Source organism: Bubalus bubalis, chromosome 13, assembly GCF_019923935.1.
Source record: "Bubalus bubalis isolate 160015118507 breed Murrah chromosome 13, NDDB_SH_1, whole genome shotgun sequence".
In the NCBI taxonomy this organism is placed as follows: Eukaryota; Metazoa; Chordata; class Mammalia; order Artiodactyla; family Bovidae; genus Bubalus; species Bubalus bubalis.
In genome coordinates, this window is record NC_059169.1 from 53,890,320 (window position 1) to 53,909,499 (window position 19,180).

Sequence of the window (19,180 nt, forward strand, 5' to 3'; positions counted from 1 at the left end):
ATGTACATGTCAACCTCAATTTCCCAATTTGTCCCCCTACCCTTTCCCTCTGGTAACCATAAGTTTGTTTTCTACATCCATGACTCTACTTTTGTTTTGTAAATAAGTTCATTTCTACCCTTTTTTTGCTTAAGATTCACATATAAGTGATATCATATTTGTCTTTCTCTGACTGACTTCACTCAATATGACAATCTCTAGATCCATCCATGTTGCTGTAAATGGCATTATTTATTCTTTCTTTATGATTGAGCAATATTCCATTGTATACATGTGCCACATCGCCTTTATCCATTCATCTGTTGATGGACATCTAGGTTGCTCCCGTGTCCTGGCTGTTGTATATAGTGCCACTATGAACATCAGGCTGCGTGTATCTTTTTGAATTATGCTTTTCTCCAGATATGTATGTGCCCAGGAGTGGGATTGCTGAGTCATATGGTATGTCTGTTTTTAGTTTTTTAAGGAATCTCCATACTGCTCACCACAGTGGCTGCACTGTTTACATCCCCACAAACAGTGCAGGCGGGTCCCTCCTCTTCACGCCCTCTCCAGCATTTATTATTTGTAGGTTTTTTTGATGATGGCCATTCTGACCCGTTTGAGATCTCATTGAAGTTTTAACTTGCATTTTGTTAATAATTAGTTATTATTAGACAATAATTCCTGATTCTCCTGATGCTGAGAAAGGCTGAAGGCAGGAGGAGAAGTGGATGACAGAGGATGAGATGGTTGGATAGCGTCACCAACTCGATGGACATAAGTTTGAGCAAGCTCCAGGAGTTGGTGATGGACAGGGAAGCCTGGTGTGCTGCAGTCCATGGGGTCACAAAGAGTTAGACATGACTGAGTGACTGAACTGAATTGAATAGTTACTGATGTCGAGCATTTTTTAATGTGCTTTTTAAGCTGTCTGTATGGTTTCTTTGGAGAAATGTCTGTGTAGATCTGCTTATTTTTTCATTGGATTGTTCGGTTTTTTGATATTGAGCTATCTATTGTTCAGTCACCAAGTTACGTGTCCGACTCTTTGCAACCCCATAAACTACAGCACGCCAGGCTTCCCTGTGCCTCACCATTTCCCGGAGTTTGCTGAAGTTCATGTCCATTGAATCAGTGATGCCATCCAACCATCTCATCCTCTATCGCCCTCCTCCTCCTGCCCTCAATCTTTCCCAGCATCAGGGTCTTTTCCAGTGAGTCAACTTTTTGCATCAGGTGGCCAGAATATTGGAGCTTCAGCTTCAGCATCAGCCCTTGCAAAGAGTATTCAGGGTTGATTTCCTTTAAGATTGACTTGTTTGATCTCATTGATTCCAAGGAATGCTCAAGAATCTTTTCCAGCACCACAGTTGGAAATAATCATTTCTTTGGTGCTTTGCTGTCTTTCTTGTCTAGCTGTCACATCCATACGTGACCACTGGAACAACCATAGCTTTGACTATATGGACCTTTGTTGGCAAAGTGATGTTCTTGCTTTTTAACACAGTGTCCGTGTTTCTCATAACTTTCCTGACAAGAAGGGATCGTCTTCTAACTTCAGGGCTGCTGTCTGAAGTGATCTTAGATCTGCAGTGATTTCAGAGCCCAAGCAGAGGAAATCTGTCACTGCTTCCACCTTTTCCCCTTCTATTTGCCATGAAGTAATGGGACTGGATGCCATACTGAGTTTTAAGCCAGCTTTTTCACTCTTCTCTTTCACCTGCATCAAGAGGCTCTTTATAGTTCCTCATCGCTTTCTGCAATTAGAGTGGTATCATCCATATATCTGAAGTTGTTGATATTTCTCCTAGCAATCTTGATTCTAGCTTGTAACTCATCCAGCCCAGCATTTCACATGATGTGCTCTGTGTATAAGTTAAATAAACAGGGTGATAATAAACAGCCTTGTACTCCTTTCTCAATCCTGAACCAGTCAGTTGTTCCATACAGGGTTCTAACTGTTACTTGTCGACCCGCATACAGGTTTCTCAGGACACAGGTAAGATGGTCTGGTATTCCCATCTCTTTAAGAGTTTTCCAGTTTGTTTTGATCCACACAGTCAAAGGCTTTAGCATAGTCAATGAAACAGAGGTAGATGTTTTTCTGTATTTCCCTTGCTTTCTCTATGATCCAGCGAATGTTGGCAATTTGATCTCTGGTTCCTCTGCCTTTTCTAAACGCAGCTTGAAACATCTGGAAGTTCTCAGTTCATTAATGCTGAGGCCCAGCTTGGAGGATTTTGAGCATTACCTTACTAGCATGGTAGATGAGTGCAGTTGTCCAGTGGTTTGAACATTATTTAGTACTGCCCTTCTTGGGAATTGGGATGAGGATTGACCTTTTGCAGTCCTGTGGCCACTTCTGGGTTTTCCAAATTTGCTGGCATATTGAGTGCAGCACTTTAATGGCATCATCTTTTAGGATTTTAAATAGCTCTTCTGGAACGCTGTCACCTCCACTAGCTTTATTGGCAGCAGTGCTTCCTAAGGCCCACTTGACTTCACACTGCAGAATGTCTGGTTCCGAGTGAGAGACTACACCATGGTGGTTATTCGGGTCATTACGATCTTTTTTTTGTACGGTACTTCTGTGTATTCTTTCCATCTCTTGATCACTTCTGCTTCTGTTAGATCTTTACCATTTCAGTCCCTTACTGTGCCTGTCTTTGGATCTAATGTTCCTTTGATATTTCCGGTTTTCTTGAAGAGATCTCTAGTCTTACCCTTTCTGTTGTTTTCTTCTATTTCTTTGCATTGAAGAAGGCCTTCTTGTCTCTCCTTGCTGTTCTCTGTAACTCTGCATTTAGTTGGGTACACCTTTCCCTTTCTCCCTTGCTTTTCACTTCTCTTCTTTCCTCTATTTGTAAGGCCTCCTCAGAGAACCACTTTGCCTTCTTGCATTTCTTTTTCTTTGGGATGGTTTCGTTTGCTGCCTCCTCTACAGTATCATGGACCTATGCCCATAGTTCTTCAGGCATTCTGTTTACTAAATCTAATCCCGTGAATCTATTCCCTATCTCCACTGCATATTCATAGGGGATTTGATTTAAGTTGTACCTGACTGGCCTAGTGGGTTTCCCTAGTGGTTTTGCTATGAGAAGCTTATGATAAGAGTCATAGTCAACTCCAGGTCTTGTTTTTGCTGACTGTAATCAGTCTGATTTTGGTATTGACCATCTGGTGATGTTCATGTGTAAAGTCATCTTTTGTGTTGTTGAAAAAGTGTGTTTGCTATGATCAGTGCGTTCTCTTGGCGGAATACTGTTAGCCTTTGCCCTGCTTCATTTTGTACTCCCAAGGCCAAACTTGCCTGTTACTCCAGGTGTTTTTTGACTCTCTACTTTTGCATTCCAGCCTCTTTTTTTGGTCTTAGTTCTAGAAGGTCTTGTAGATCTTCATAGACATGTTCAACTTCAGCTGCTTCACCATTAGTGATTGGGGCATAGACTTGGATTACTGTGATGTTGAATGGTTTACCTTGGATACGAACTGAGATCATTCTGTCATTTTCAAGGTTGAACCCAAGTACTGAATTTCAGACTCTTGGGTTGATTATGAGGGCTACTCCATTTCTTCTGAGGGATTCTTGCCCAAGTAGTAGATATAACGGTCATCTGTATTAAATTCACCCATTCTTGTCCGTATTAGTTCGCTGATTCCTAAGATCTCAGTGTTTACTCTTGCCATCTCCTGCTTGACCATGTCCAGTTTACCTTGATTCATAGACCTAACATTCCAGGTTCTTATGCAATACTGTTCTTTACAGCATCGAATTTTACTTTCAGCACCAGACACATCCACAACTGAGCGTCACTTCTGCTTTGGCCCAGCTGCTTCATTCTTTCTGAAGTTATTAGTGGTTGTCCTCCCCTCTTCCCCAGTAGTACATTGGACACCTTCTGACCATCTTTTGGTGTCATACCTTTTTGCCTTTTTACACAGTTCATGGTGTTCTCATGGCTAGTATACTGGAGTGGTTTGCCATTCCCTTCTCCAGTGAACCATGTTTTGTCAGAACTCTCCACCATGACCCATCCATCTTGGGTGGCCCTGCATGGCGTGGCTCAAAGCTTCATTTAGTTACGCAAGCCCCTTTATCACGGCAAGGCTGTGATCCATGAAGGGGAGCTACCTGAGCTGTTTGTATATTTTGGAGATTAATCCCTTGTTTGTTGCATTGTTTGCAAATATCTTCCCCCCTTCTGTGGGTTGTTTATTGCTTCCTTTGCTGTGCATAAGCTTTTAAATTTAACTAGGTCCCTTTTGTTTATTTTTGTTATTATTTTCATTACTCTAGAAGGTGGATTCAAAAAGATATTACAAAAACAAAAACAAAAAGATATCGCTATGATTTATGTCAAAGAGTGTTTTTCCTGTGTTTTCCTCTACAAGTTTTATAGTATCTGGCCTTACATTTAGGTATTTAATAATCCATTTTGAGTGTATCTTTGTGTATGGAATTAGAGAATGTTCTAATTTAATTCTTTTACATGCTTTCCCAGCAGTGCTTATTGAACAGACTGTCTTTTCACCATTGTGTATTCTTGCCTCCTTTGTTGTAGATGAGTTGATCATAGGTGTGTGGGTCTATTTCTGGGTTCTCTGCCCTGTTCCATTGAGCTATATGTCTGTTTTTGTGCCAATACCATACTGTTTTGATTACAGTAGCTTTGTAGTATAGTCTGAAGTCAGGAAGTGTGATTATTACAGCTTTGTTTTTCTTTCTCAAGAGTAAGATCTTTTGTATTTCCATGTGAATTTTAAAAATTTCTTGTTCCAGTTCTATGAAAAATGCCATTGGGTAATTTGATAGGGATTGCATTGAATCTCTATATTGCTTTGGGTAGGTAGTACAGTTATCTAAAAAATACTCTTCCAATCTAAGAACATGTTCTGTCTTTCCATCTGTTTGTATCATCTTTTATTTCCTTCATCAGCATCTTATAGTTTTCAGAGTACAGGTTTTTTGCCTCCTTAGGTAGATTTACTCCTAGGTATTTTATTCTTTTTTGATGAGATGGTAAATGGGATTGTTTCTTGAATTTCTCTTTCTAATCTTTTGTTTAGTTAGAGTATCAGTCAGTTCAGTTGCTCAGTCGTGTCTGACTCTTAGCGACCCCATGGACTGCAGCTCACCAGGCTTCCCTGTCCATCACCAACTCCTGGAGCTTGCTCAAACTCATGTCCATTGAGTTGGTGATGCCATCCAACCATCTCCTCCTCTGTTGTCCCCTTCTCCTGCCTTCAATCTTTCCCAGCATTAGGGTCTTTTCTAATGAGTCAGTTCTTTGCATCAGATGACCATAGTATTGGAGCTTTAGCATCAGTCCTTCCAATGAATATTCAGGACTGATTTCCTTTAGGATTGACTGGTTTGATCTTCTTGCAGTCCAAGGGACTCTCAAGAGTCTTCTCCAACCCCAGTTCAAAAGCATCAATTCTTTGGCACTCAGCTTTCTTTATAGTCCAACTATTTCACATCCATACATGACTATTGGAAAAACCGTAGCTCTGACTAGATGGAGCTTTGTTGGCAAAGCATGTCTGCTTGTTAATATGCTCTCTAGATTTGTCATAGCTTTTCTTCCAAGGAGCAAGTGTCTTAATTTCATGGCTGCAGTCACCATCTGCAGTGATTTTGGAGCCCCCCAAAATAGTCTGTCACTGTTTCCATTGTTTCCCCATCTAGAGTTAAGGAATGTATATTTTGTATCCTGAAAGTTTAAAAATTTTTTGTTTAGTTATTATTTTGTAAAATTTTGGTTGTGCTGGGTCTTCATTGCTGCCCAGGCTTTTTCTCTAGTTGTGACGATGGGCTACTCTGTAGTTGTGGTGTGTGGGCTTCTCATTGCGGTGGCTTCTCTTGTTGCGGAGTGAGGGCTCTGGGGTGCATGGGCTCAGTAGTTGTGGTTCCCGGGCTCTAGAGCACAGACTCAGGAGTTGTGGCATGTGGGATATTCCCAACCCAGGGAGTGAACCTGCATCTCTTCCATTGGCAGGCCAATTTATTACCATTGAATCACCTGGGAAGCCCTGTATCCTGACACTTGACCAAATTCACGGAGTCTAGTAGTTTTCTGGTAGTGTCTTTAGGATTTTCTATGTATAGTATCTTGCTTCTGTGTATAGCCTGAGTGTCATTATCTTCAGTCATAGAACATCTTTCCTGGTAGGTTCTGGTCTGTGTTATCAGTAGCTGCTCTGTAAATGTTTGTCATTTTGGTGTAAATGTTTGTCATTTGGTGTGCCTGTGAGAGGACGTGAGCTCGTGGTCTTCCTGCTCCACCATCGTGGCCAAGCTCCAAAAAAAGGGGTTGGGCAAAGCATCTGAATTTTACAGTGGAAAGCAGAAAGGGAAATTTACCAGTCATGATGAAAGAGCAGACACTGGAGAAACGGAGCTTCAGTGGGTCATGACAGCCGCCCATTTCCCAAGAGCCTTGGCTTGGCGGGAACTGTGCGCTCTCACAGGCTGCACGGAGGTCAGAGCCCTGGGACCCATAGCCTGGGTGTGCGGGGCGGGGGCCCAGCCAGGACGCAGGTGCAGAGGCCACTGTTGCCCCGCTGTGCTCCCACCCATGGGCTCTTAGAAAAGCAACATTCAGCCTCCAGAATAGAAAAATATTTTCTCATTTACTTTGTGGCATCCTGTTTATTTCTCTTAAGCTTAGAAACAAATATGACAAAAATAAAATCAGTGTGGTTGCTCAATAGATATTTTTAAGCTACACTGACATATTAAGGAACCTATTGTAAGAACACAGGTTTATTAGGGTTTAAAGATACACATTGCTGTATTGACTCCCCAAAGATAAATACCCTCCAACACGCTGTGTAATTTTTACTTGTTTATATTCCTCAATTTTGGGTATAGTCTAAAGATAACTTTCCTTTGGGGTTTATATTTTTAGGCTTTGCTACTTTTCTTTGTTGATTCCTCCTGGACCTTTAAGTCACCACACCTACGTTTATTCTGTAGTAGACAAGCGCATGGATCAAGCAGCAGCTCGGGAATAAACGGAGGGAGAAAGCAGCAGGACAGGGAGCGGGGCAGACCAGCAGGGGAGGCCGCGGACGGTGGGGGCCGCCATCTGTGGTGCCGGGGGGATGAGCCTGCCTGGGGGACCTGCACGGGCGTCCCGGGGTTAGGGGGCGGCGGCAAAGTGGAATTTTCCCAAGAGAACTCAGTTGGCTCTGCTCTCTGCACCCCAAACTCTGTGCAGGTAACTGGGGAGCAGGGGTGGAACAGCAACAGCTTGTGGAGGGGGTCACCCCTGTCGCAGCCAGGCCAGCAGGGTGCCCACAGGGGTCATCCTCATTCCCACAAGCCCCTCAGTGGGTGTTTGTTGATGGTTTCAGGAGGTTGAAACAGGTGCTCTCTCCCCCAACCCCCACCCCTGACCCCACGTCAGCTGCCCTCCTCGCAGTGCCCCCTTGTGGAATCCTCTGCCTAGGGCTATGCCCTGGACATCATTTTTTCTTCATTGTAAAAGAACTGTAAAATTGTAAATAATATATTTTTTTATTTTCGTATTTATTTGGCTGTGCAGGGTCTTAGTAGTGGCGTGTGGAGTCTAGTTCGACCAGGGATTGAACCCAGGTCCCCTGCACTGGGAGCATGGAGTCTTAGCCACTGGATCACCAGGGAAGTCCCGGTAAAAGAATATTAAGTAGAGAAGTAGAGAGGTGAAGAGCCTGACGCTGGGGACAGCCCTCCCCCTTCTTAGTCTCCCTGCTTAGCTTTGTCTCTATTGACCTCCCTCCCCTAGTGCAGGGTCAGACCCGTGTTCAGGCACCGAGGGCAAGGTGCCCATGGGCAGGAGCAGGGCTCCCAAGGGTGGCCGCTAGGGGGCAGCACTGGCCCACCCGCCCTCAGCCCTTGCGTCTTTGAACCTGGGGAGCCATGTCTCTGTCTCCTTTGCAAGTTCACTGCCGCCTGGGGCTGTTTCACTGTCCTAAAGACTTAGAAAGGAAGCTTTCAGCCCTCACGGGGGTCTGTGTCTTGTCTACACATCGTCGCGGGCGCTGAGTCCTTTCTGTTATGAAGGGCAGGGAGGGAGGGAGAAGAGGGCCAGGCGGGTGGCCTCCAGCCACAGCATGTGACACATGGGGGTGGGGGCGGGCATCCTCAGACTCCGAGGTAGAGAAAGGACAAGCTCATTGTTGAAAGCTGCTTGTTAAATGTTGGCGTGACTCCCTGGCATATTTTTACGGATAAATGACTTTAATAAGTCAAGGTCCTATATCGTTTTTCTTTTTCTCCAAGCTTCTCAGAACACAGCAGGCTTGGCTGCAGCCACCACTGTTTGAGAATAAAAATACAAGTGCCATTGGGAGCCTTGTCACAGGGTGAGAGTGTTGTGCCTTAAAGGTTGTCTTCTCCGACTGCTGGGTCTTGCTCTACGTGGTTTCCTTGGGTGTATGACTGTTCCATGACGTGGTCACCTCTCAGATCCTGATGTCCGGATACAGTGTCTGTGCTCTTCAGGCCAACATGGGGCCGGGCAGGCAGAGGGTGGACAAGCTCTTGGCATCCATCTTCCGTAGCCGCCTGGTGAGGCTTGGAGGAGGGCAGTGCGTGCGCTGCCCTCAGCTGATGAGGTCAGGGAGACGGTAACCTTCCAGAAGCTCTTCATACAAGGGGCTGGCCTGCCCGCTCACCCCAGGGACAGCGCGAGAACATGGCTCCGACCCCAGATTCTGCTGCTTCCCTGGAGCCTCTGTGGCAAGAGTTCTGTTTTCCTTTGAAGAGACCTGCTGGCTGCCCAGAATGCGTGGCATCTGCCCCGAGGGAGGAGAGGGCCAGGGACTTCTGGCTCACCTGGCCCCTTCTCTGTCCCTGGGCAGCTCTTGGTCCTCCAGTGTCTCCGGGCTCTTCCCTGACCTCCAGGTGGGCACGTCTGCTGTGGCCTCAGTGGGTTCACCCTTTCCAAGACCCCCGGTGGTGGGGCTGAGCCCCGGGGAGCCTCGGGTCCCCCTGCAGGGATGGGAATGGGGACCAGCCTGGCGGGCAGAGAACCCCATGGGTCTGGCTCAGCTTCAGGATGGCAGCGTGGTGGCCTCGGCCTGGGGTGACTGACCCTGGCTGTCCTCACCAGCATGGGGCCAGGTGCTCCCAAGGGGCGGCCTTGGGGTCTGAGTGGGTCAGGCCCGCTGCCCGCCCCACGGCCCTCCCCTGGGATGCACCACCCAGGTTCCTGTCAGGCAAGGCCATGTCGAAGGCCTGTCTGGCTTGGCCTAAGTGCCGGTGCTGAGGTCTTCTGTCCCCTCATCCCCTTCTTTCCCCCCAGCTGTGGGGCCTGTTCCACAGGGAACCATAGACCCCATCTTGGTGCTTCGTGGCCCCAGACCTGGACCTGGTGCCCTCCGCTTGGCTGGGCAGGATTGTCTAGGGGGCTTTCAGGCCTGGCCCTGGGCTGAACTCCAAGCCCTGGGGAGGGCTCAACTGCCTGGCTGTGTCTGGCAGTCTCAGCGCCACTCTGTCCATGCTGGGTTAGCAGTGGCCTTGAGCTCTAGTTAGACTCCTCGGCTGGGGTGTCCCAGCGGGTGGTGGGGGCATCCTGAGATGGAAGTGTATCGGAAAACGCTCCCCACCTCCGAGGTGCCTGGTGCTACAGCCCAGCTGGGGGGCTTCTGTCCTGGGCCTCCTGGTGGCTAGAGGGCTGAGCTCCTGGGTGTGGCCTGAAGGGTGAGAAGTCGGGGCTGTCACAGGCCCCACGTCACCACGCGATTCTGGAAACCAGTTTGGAAGCCTGGTTTCTGCCTCAGTTGCACCTGTGCAGGAGAAGTTCTAGCTCTTGGGAAAGGAACATGCCCCCTTAAACTTCCCCAAGGCCACTGCTGTTACTAGCTGTTATCTTGATGGCTAGTGGGACGTCCCCCGTCCTTCCCCATGATGGTCTAGGCTATTCTGGGCCCTTTTCTGTCTGTGTGAATTTTAGGGTCAGCTTGCCACGTTTTAAAAGAAATTGACAAGAACTGCACGACTTGACAGATTACTTTGGGCAGAGTCTCTGATACCTTGGAACCTCGGGATTACAGGCATCTTTTTTAAGCAGAAAACATTGATAAAAATGTAACTTTATCAGTCCTGCCTTCAGGAAGCTGGGGGACCTCCACTTTGCTGAGAACCAGTGGGAGTGACGTGCCCCTGTTGCTGGTGCGTAACCAGGTCAGAATGAAATTGTAGGTTCAGGACCCTCATTCCAGGCCACCCCTTTAAGAAAGTCTGTTGACCTTGGGATCTGGGGACCCTGGGCTGTTGAGGCCCACTTCCTCCAGTGCTTGTGGCAGAGGGCCTTTCCCTACTTCTTCCCGGCTTTGGGGTCTGGGGTCTTGAGACTGACTGCTGTGGAAGAGACGACCCCACAGCCTCTGCTGTTTGTGGACTAGTTTGTGTTTTGCAAAGAGGGAGGGTGGGTTTGTGCACTGACTCGGCAGCTCTGTCCTCGACCTGCTCACCGTCCTCATGAGCTGCTTCAAATTGTTTCCTATGGTCCGGGGCCCAGCAGCTTTTCCTGGCCCTGCCGTCACCCACATTCCTCTGGGCTCGGTTTCCATCCCCTCCTCACGTCCTTTGTTCCTGGATTAAGCCGGCCAGCTGTCACTGCCTCCGGCCAAGCTTCACATGTGGGTCCCAGCAGAGGAGACCTGGCCCGGTTCCCGTTCCCCTAGGCGGGCGCGCACGCAGGGCAGCTCTGTGGTGTGTCCTTGTTGGTGACAGGGACATCCCTCTGGTGGCTCTTGATGGCAGTGTTCTTCACAAAGTGCTCCAGTTGAGAGTCTTTTTGGGATCTTAAGGCAGGAGGTTGCGGGGGATCCGCTTGAAAGTGCATCTGTTCTGTGTCCCGAGGCGTCTGGGTCCCTCCCCTCTCCCCGCTGTGGTCCCCACAGGCCCCCCGGTGCTGGGTGCCATGGCATGGATGTGTGGTGCCCCTCCCTTGGCAGCATCTCTGTGTTTTGAGAGAAACCCTGGCCATGAACCCAGATGCTACACGATGGGCGGGGGTCTTGTCCAAGCACCTTGGCCAGCGCGTCCCCAAGGCCGACTGGTGGGATAGGGGTGGATATTTTTAGTCGGATGAGAATTCTGACCCGTCACCGCATCCAGGCAGCCGTCAGGTCCCCTAGCCAGTGACACAGGGACTGTGACCCATGTCGAAAAAGAAACCCCAGCCGCGAAAGGGATCTTTGCGCCCCGAGGTCAGACTCAGGTCACAAATGTGGAAGCTGTGCAGGGCCTCTCTGCCAGGCCGGTTCTGTCCCTCCCGTGGCAGTGTCCACACTGCCTGAGCGCCCCCGTGTCGCCCTGAGCCTGTCTGCCACTCACAGCCCTTCGTGGCTGCAAGGGCCGGAACTCCAGACTCTGCTCTGGGCTTCAGGGCTCCTGCCACCTCACAGATTTCTTATAGGTCCCTGCTCCACTGCACACACATGTGCACCCACACATGCACAGCCATTCCCCCAGGAGTGCTGCTCCCTGCCCAGCAGTTCTCTGTCCTCACCTCACCGCTGGGCCTCCCTCGGGGCCTGCGCGGGAGTGTCCTGACCCCTGGCTGACAGTGTCAGGTTCAGAGGCACATGGTCACTGTGCGTGTGTGTGTAGGCACGCATGCATGTGTACACACTCGCAAGTTTGGTAGTTTCTCTAACAGGTAAGGACTCTTAACAAAACCACAGTACTATTAATACACCTCAAAGTGAATACTTCCTTAATATCTTCAAATAGTCTGGTTCAGATTTTTTTGTCTCATATTTTTAAAACTTAAAAATTTTTCTCTTATTATTTAATCCTATGCTTTGAAAAAATTTCAAAGTAACAGAAAAACCTGTGAAACTAGCACGAGGAAATCCCCATGCCCTCTGCCCAGACATCAGCATCACTGCTCAGCACGATGAGGACGTGTGTGGAGGCGGTGCTGGGTTCCGGGACGGGCAGAGGGTCCTGGCGGTGCCTCTTTACTGCCTGGGGTCCAGCCTTGGGGCAGCTCAGGGCCCTCAGTCTGTGACGGTCCCTCCATCCTTTGTCGTGGCACTTTGTGACACTCTAAAACAATGCTGGAGTGTTGTTTTGTTGAATGTCCCTCTCTAAGGGTTTGATGTTTTTTAAGCAATCATATAATTTCTCATGCAAATGAAAGCACTTGTTAATTGGGACTCAGTTCCTTACTGCACCCGACCCATCTGGAGGTGTAAACCAGGTCAGCAATGCTCGGGCATCTGGAGGTGTAAACCAGGTCAGCAATGCTCGGGCACTTAGTCTCTCTGCTCAGGCTCTTAGTTTGTTGAGATATAATCGACAGGTTGTGTTAGTTACAGTTGTACAGTATAATGATTCAATATCTGCATATGTAACAAAATGATCACCATGATAAATCACTATCTCCTAGAGTTTGCTCAAACTCATGTCCATTGAGTTGTTGATGGTATCCAACCATCGCATCCTCTGTTGCCTCCTCCTCCTCCCTTCAGTCTTTCCCAGCATCAGGGGCTTTTCCAATGAGTTGGCTTTTCCCATCAGGTGGCCAAAGGATTGGAGCTTCAGCATCAGTCCTTCCAATGAATATTTAGGGTTGATTTCCTTTAGAATGGCTTCCCTAGTAGTTCAGCTGGTAAAGAATCCGCCTCCAATGCAGGAGACCCTGGTTCAATTCCTGGGTCGGGAAGATCTGCGGAGAAGGGATAGGCTACCCACTCCAGTATTCTTGGGCTTCCCTTGTGGCTCAGCAGGTAAAGAATCCACCTGCAATGTAGGAGACCTGGTTTTGATCCCTGGGTTGGGAAGGTCCCCTGGAGAAGGGAAAGGCTTTACCCACACCAGTATTTTTTTTTTTAATTAATTAATTAATTTTAATTGGAGGCTAATTACAATATTGTAGTGGTTTTTGCCATACATTGGCATGAATCAGCCATGGGTGTGCATGTGTCCCCCATCCTGAACCCCCCTCCCTCCTCCCTCCCCATCCCATCCCTCAGGGTTGTCCCAGCACAACAGCCCTGAGACCCCTGTTTCATGCATCGAACCTAGACTGGCGATCTGTTTCACATATGGTAATATACATATTTCAATGGTGTTCTTTCAAATCATCCCACCCTCACCTTCTCCCACAGAGTCCAAAAGTCCGTTTTTTATCTCTGTGTCTCTTGCTCTCTCACATATAGGGTCATCTTTACCATCTTTCTAAATTCCATATATATGCGTTAATATACTGTATTGGTGTTTTTCTTTCTGACTTACTTCACTCTGTATAATAGGCTCCAGTTTCATCCACCTCATTAGAACTGATGCATCCTTTTTAATAGCTGAATAATATTCCATTGTGTATATGTACCACACCTTTCTTATCTATTTGCGGATGGACATCTAGGTTGCTTCCATGTCCTGGCTATTATAAACAGTGCTGCGATGAACATTGGGGTACACATGTCTCTTTTAGTTCTGGTTTCCTCAGTGTGTATGCCCAGCAGTGGGATTGCTGGGTCATAAGGCAGTTCTATTTCCAGTTTTTTAAGGAATCTCCACATTGTTCTCCATAGTGGCTGTACTAGTTTGCATTCCCACCAACAGTGTAATAGGGTTCCCATTTCTCCACACCCTCTCCAGCATTTATTGTTTGTAGACTTTTGGATCGCAGCCATTCTGACTGGCGTGAGATGGTACCTCATTGTGGTTTTGACTTGCATTTCTCTGATAATGAATGATGTTGAGCATCTTTTCATGTGTTTGTTAGCCATCTGTATGTCTTCTTTGGAGAAATGTCTGTTTAGTTCTTTGGACCCATTTTTTGATTGGGTTGTTTATTTTTCTGGTATTGAGCTGCATGAGCTGCTTGTATAGTTTTTAGATTAATTCTTTGTCAGTTGTTTCGTTTGCTATTATTTTCTCCCATTCTGAAGGCTGTCTTTTCACCTTGCTTATAGTTTCCTTTGTTGTGCAAAAGCTTTTAAGTTTATTAGGTCCCATTTGTTTATTCTTGCTTTTATTTCCATTACCCTGGGAGCTAGGTCATAGAGGATCCTGCTGTGATTTATGTCGGAGAGTGTTTGCCTGTTTTCCTCTAGGCCACTCCAGTATTCTGGCCTGGAGAATTCCACTGGACTCGACTGAGCAACTTTCTCTTTCCTTTAGGATTAACTGGTTTGACCTCCTGGCTGTCCAAGGCACTCCTAAGAGTTTACTGTCTTGGCAACTCTTAAATATGCCACAGCATTGTTAACTAGTCCTCATGCTGTGCTGTACATCCCCACAGCTTATAACCAGAAATTTGTACCATGGACGCCCTGTACCATTTTGCCCACCCTCTACTCCCTGCCCTGGCAAACACTGGTCAGTTCTCTGTGTCTGTGATTGTGTTTTGTTTAGATGTCACATATAAGTGAGATCACACGGTGTTTATCGTCCTCTCTCTGACTTCACTTAGCCTAATGCCTTCAAGTTCTATCCATGTTGTTGCAAATGGCATGATTTCATTCTTGACCATGGCTGAACGATACTCCATTGTATATATACCGCGTCTTCTCTGTCCATTCATCCACTGGCTGTCACTTAGGTTGTTGCCATGTCTTGGCTGTTGTAAATAATGCTGCAGTGATCCTATGTCTTTAAAGGTGGTGTTTGTTTGCATTGGATAAATACCCAGCAGTGGAATTGCTCTATTATATAGTAGTTCTATTGTTACTTTTTTGAGAAATCTCCGTATTATTTTCCACAGTGTCTGCACCAATTTACACTCCCACCAAGTGTACACAAAGGTTCCCTTTTCTCTGTGTCCTCAGCAATACTTATTTCTTGTCTTTCTGATGACTGCTATTCTTTCAGATATAGGTGACATCTCATTGTGGTTTTAATTTGCATTTCTCTAATAATTAGTGATGGTGGACATCTGTCCATGTGCCTGTTGCACATCTGTATGCCTTCTTTGGGAAAATGTCTGTTTAGGTCTTGTGCCCATTTTTAAATCACATTTTTATTTTTTGGTTTTGAGTTACACAAGTTCTTTGTGTATCTTGTGTATTATCCCCTTATATATGGTTTGCAAATATTTTCTCCTGTTCAGCGGGCTGCCTTTTCATTTTGCTGGTGGTTTCTCAAGGCTCTTTTAATATTTAATTGCCCTGCCTCTTTTCCCTCTTGGAATGAAACCTGTTGAGTTTCTCTCTACACTTCCATGAATGATCTTATTTAACTACTATTCATGTGCTAATAATGTAAAAATCTCCCTCTTCAGCTAAGATCTCTCCTGGGCTCCAGCCTGTCTTTCACTCTGTACCCCGAGGGACCTAAACTCCAGGAGATTGGGTCACTTCTTCCTTTAACACCCTGCTGCCTTCAGGGTCAGACCCTCCACAGAGGGCTCCAGCTGCACCAGTTCTCCTGGGTGGCACCTCCTAACTGACGTGGTCCCAAGTCTAGGCTCTGACCTCTGCCCAGAGGCTCTTCCTCTCCTCCACCTGGACCAATCCACCTGGGCTCCGCTTTGCCAGGAAGCCGCTCGTGCTGCCATGGCTGGGTTAACTGTTTCTTTGTACATATACCCCGGAGAGAGTGAGTCCTTGGACAACAGATGACTGTATTATTTCATCTGTATTCCTACTGCCTGAAACGTCCCTGGCACTCAGGTGTTTGTTGAATGTGAGCGGAGATATTATAATAGATTTCTTGTCCTTCTAATGCTAAGTTAAGGTGTGAATGACAGGAAGCTGAGGGGTCGAGTCAGACCCACCCTCTCACCATCTGCTGTGCAGCACTGGGTGGGCTTTGGAGCAAGAGGGGAGGACAGGTGCAGCCCTCACCTTTCCCTCCCAGGGGAAGGGGAGGAAACGGTGCATTTGTGTCTGAGAGGCCCCAGGTGTTGTAGGAATATGGGGAAAGTCAAGGTTAACTTTGACTAAGGCAATCTGAAAACTCTTTAAGATACTGACTTGCACTGGACCTTAAGAAATGAGATTAGTATGGGGGAGAGTTCGTTCACCTTGAGCAAAGCTCAGCTGCGGCCCCCGCCAGGCGTCCCACTGCGGGACCGGGCAGTCTGCCCAAGCTCAGGGAGGTACGCGGCAGGAGCAGGTTGTGGAGGCCTTTGGAGGCAAAACGGAGGAGCTGATGTTCTTCCTGACGTGACCCCCACTCCTGCCTGGAGGCGTTCCGGGGGGTCTGTGCCCTCATTGAAGGATGGGAATGAGGCGGTTCAGGGCTTGGAGAGCTGGAAAGGTCAAGCTCTTGCAAAGGCAGGACTGACAGTAAGTGATGAAAAGCTCGTAACATGTTGCCAGCCCTGTGTGTGCACACTGGACAGGCTCGGTGTGGATCTGAGGTCCTGGGGCAGACAGGGGTGTTTGCCAGCCGGCCCTGCCACCCTCCTCCTGCTCAACTCGACAGATTTCTGCCCCCACCCCCCACAGCGATGAGAAGGGAATTGGGGTGGGGGACGGTCCACGCCTAAATTGGCTCTCCCTCTCCATTGCGATGCCTGTCTTGGTCACCTGACCTTATCCCCACATCCACGTGGTGGCCAAGGACTCGGATATGTCCCTCTGGGCAGTGGGGCGCTTGGGGGCAGGTGCGTGGTCCGAGTTTAAGCACCCCCCTCCTTCCCTGGGGCCACAGATCACCCCACACAGACCGTCCTAGCTCTTTCCTGCTAAGTGGCTTGTACTCAGCGTCATCAGGTGGACTTATTGCTGCCAAGATGCCATTTCTGGGTCTTCCTGCTCAGTCATCTGCTCCATCAGTGTCTAAAGATGCTGGACCCAAAGAAGGAAGCGAGCCATGGACCTTCCCTCAAGTCAGGGGCCATGGCTGCCCCCAGGCTGTGGGCAGTTAGCCTGGCTGACACGGTCTCCTGCCTCCAACGCTGACAGCCGGTCAGGTTCCACCTCCCCACCATGTCATCCGTCACGTGCCTTCCCGCACCTGTGCTTCCATAACTGGTTGTGTGAAGGTCCTTCTTAGCTGGACACTTCTTAATTCAGCTGCTGCCCGGAAGTCCCAGGCACTGCAGGCCAGGGAAGACCAGTCCAGAGAGGTCCCCTTGGGCTGATCTTGTTTGGTTCATTTCTGTCCTGTGCTCCCGTGGGGCTAGCATTCCGGGGCCTTCCCGGGCGTGACCGGCATACAGTGTGTCCCCCGTGAGGTCAAAGGTCACAGCTGTGACTCTTGAGACTTCAGGGTCACAAGGGATCGGCTCTAGAAGAGGGCAGATGAACAGTGAATGAGAGTCTGGGGTCATGGCAACCTCGTGACGTGGGGGATGTTAGGGAGGAGTGCTGGTCCCCACCAGTGACTTCCTGGATTCAGGGAGGTGTGGTCAGAGTCCGCCAGCAGCTGCAGGCCCGCCGTGGGCTGCTGATGCTTGGATTTGGCGTCTGACCAGGAAGTAGGGTGACATGGAGGAACATGGACTAGTCAGGTTTAGGGTCTCCTTCACTTTCCAGGTCCTGGCCTGCCCACCCCCTCCCCGTGTCACTCAGCCCCTTTGCATGGGCAGGGTGGTGGGTGGACCTTGATGGCCAGAGGGACCTGGGTCTGGGCCTCCTGAACGGGTCTGGCGGCTCGGGGTGGGAGGCCACAGGACCCTTGGAGGAACTGCAGGCTCCGGGCTAAGGACGGGCATCTCCCTTTTCGGGGTGTGCGGTAGACTCCGGGCGCGGTTCAGGGAGTGTGGCCCGGGCCCCAGTGCCGCCCTCTCCCCACAGGATCTCCTACGACCCGGGCCGCTTCCCACGGTACCTGCCTGAGGCCTACTGCCTGTGCCGGGGCTGCCTGACCGGGCCACGCGGGGAGGAGGACGTGCGCCTGCGCAGCGCCCCAGTGCTCGTGCCCGCGGTGGTCCTGCGCCGCACCCCGGGCTGCGCAGGTGGTCGCGCTGTCTACGTCGAGGAGTATGTCACTGTGCCCGTGGGCTGCACCTGTGTGCCCGGGCCGGACAAGGATGCGGACGCTGCCAACTCCAGCCTGGACAAGTCGGCCCGGCCCTGACGGCCCACCTGGGACCCCGGGCCCGAGGAAACGTGCCCAGTGGTGGACCGGACCGGACTGGATCCTGTGGTGGGCTGCCCCGGACTTCCTCGAGCAGGAGCGCAGGGCGGCCGGAAGGTGATGGGGACTGGGAAGGGTGGCCTGCCTCGCCCCCAGGACCACGGGAGGGGTGAGCCTCAGAGGACACACTGATGCTTGCAGTCTTTTTTAAAAAATAGAGTGTAAACCGTTTATTCAGCTATTTTTTTCAATGGGGCAGGAACAAAGTATTTTCATATTAGCCATTTTGAGCAAGTATATTGTTTTTACCTGACCTGTAAACATTTTATAGACATTGTTTTCACTTCCTCAGCAGGAATTTTTAGAGGCTCAGGTAGCTAACTCTTCGGTTGGTCACCAGTGGACACGGCTGGACAGGACCTGCCCTCCCTATGGGCAGCTCAGCTCACCCCAGTCTTTATTCATGAGGATATAAATCACCACAGGTTTATACAGGTAGAAAGTTTTTCACTTTTCAAAGTCAGGGGCCAGTTTGTGGACAAGAGGCAGTGAGGTCAGAGCGTGGTATGTAAGGTCTGTGCCAATTCCCAGGTATCTGGCTAGTTTTAAGGGCTTCAGGAGCTATTAAGTGGGCAGACTTACAGTTGCCAGAATGCAGGAGTGGAGCCTCTTCTAGCACTGCAGCTAAACCCCAGAACTATTTGTAAACGTGAGACCTTCTTAACTCGATTTATGTAACACCTATAGGTAGGTGAAGGGCATGCTGGCTGTGGTTTTCTCTCTGGACTCAGCTTTGATGGTCTCAACTAGTTCTTAGAGCAAACGAGCAACTGTGAAGTCAGTCTCTCTGTTTATGTGCTCTCTTCCCCACTTACCATCAGCCTTGGCTTGATCTGAATGGAAGCTTTACTGAGAACTTCTAGTTTGTATTATATATTGACAGAGGTTGTACATGAAAAACATTGCTGAGCAAAATTCATATTTTCCAAATAAAAATTCAGAACTGAAACCTGTGGGTAGTTCTATACAGCTTGGGGTAAATGTTACTTCCCTGCTCAACCTCTGGAAATAACAACATACAGTAAGCCTAGTGGTGGTATATCTGGAATACACTAGATATTATCTGAACCTTTCAGAAGGGTTCAGGTCAACAACAAAGAAATACACACACAAAAAAACTGCCTTTCAAACCTTGGGTAATTATTTCAGTCGCCACTATTTTAT

General features: G+C 48.6%; 1 protein-coding gene across 1 annotated transcript in view; it reads left to right on the forward strand.

Moving 5' to 3' along the window:
- The window catches only part of IL17D (interleukin 17D), a 31,916-nt gene extending 12,951 nt beyond the window's left edge, over nucleotides 1-18,965 (forward strand). Inside the window, exon 6 of the mRNA XM_044926886.1 lies at nucleotides 17,674-18,965. Coding sequence (XP_044782821.1) covers nucleotides 17,674-17,956 — 283 coding nt within the window. The 3' untranslated portion in view covers nucleotides 17,957-18,965. The remainder of the gene's footprint in view (nucleotides 1-17,673) is intronic.
- The last annotated feature ends 215 nt before the right edge of the window (nucleotides 18,966-19,180 follow it).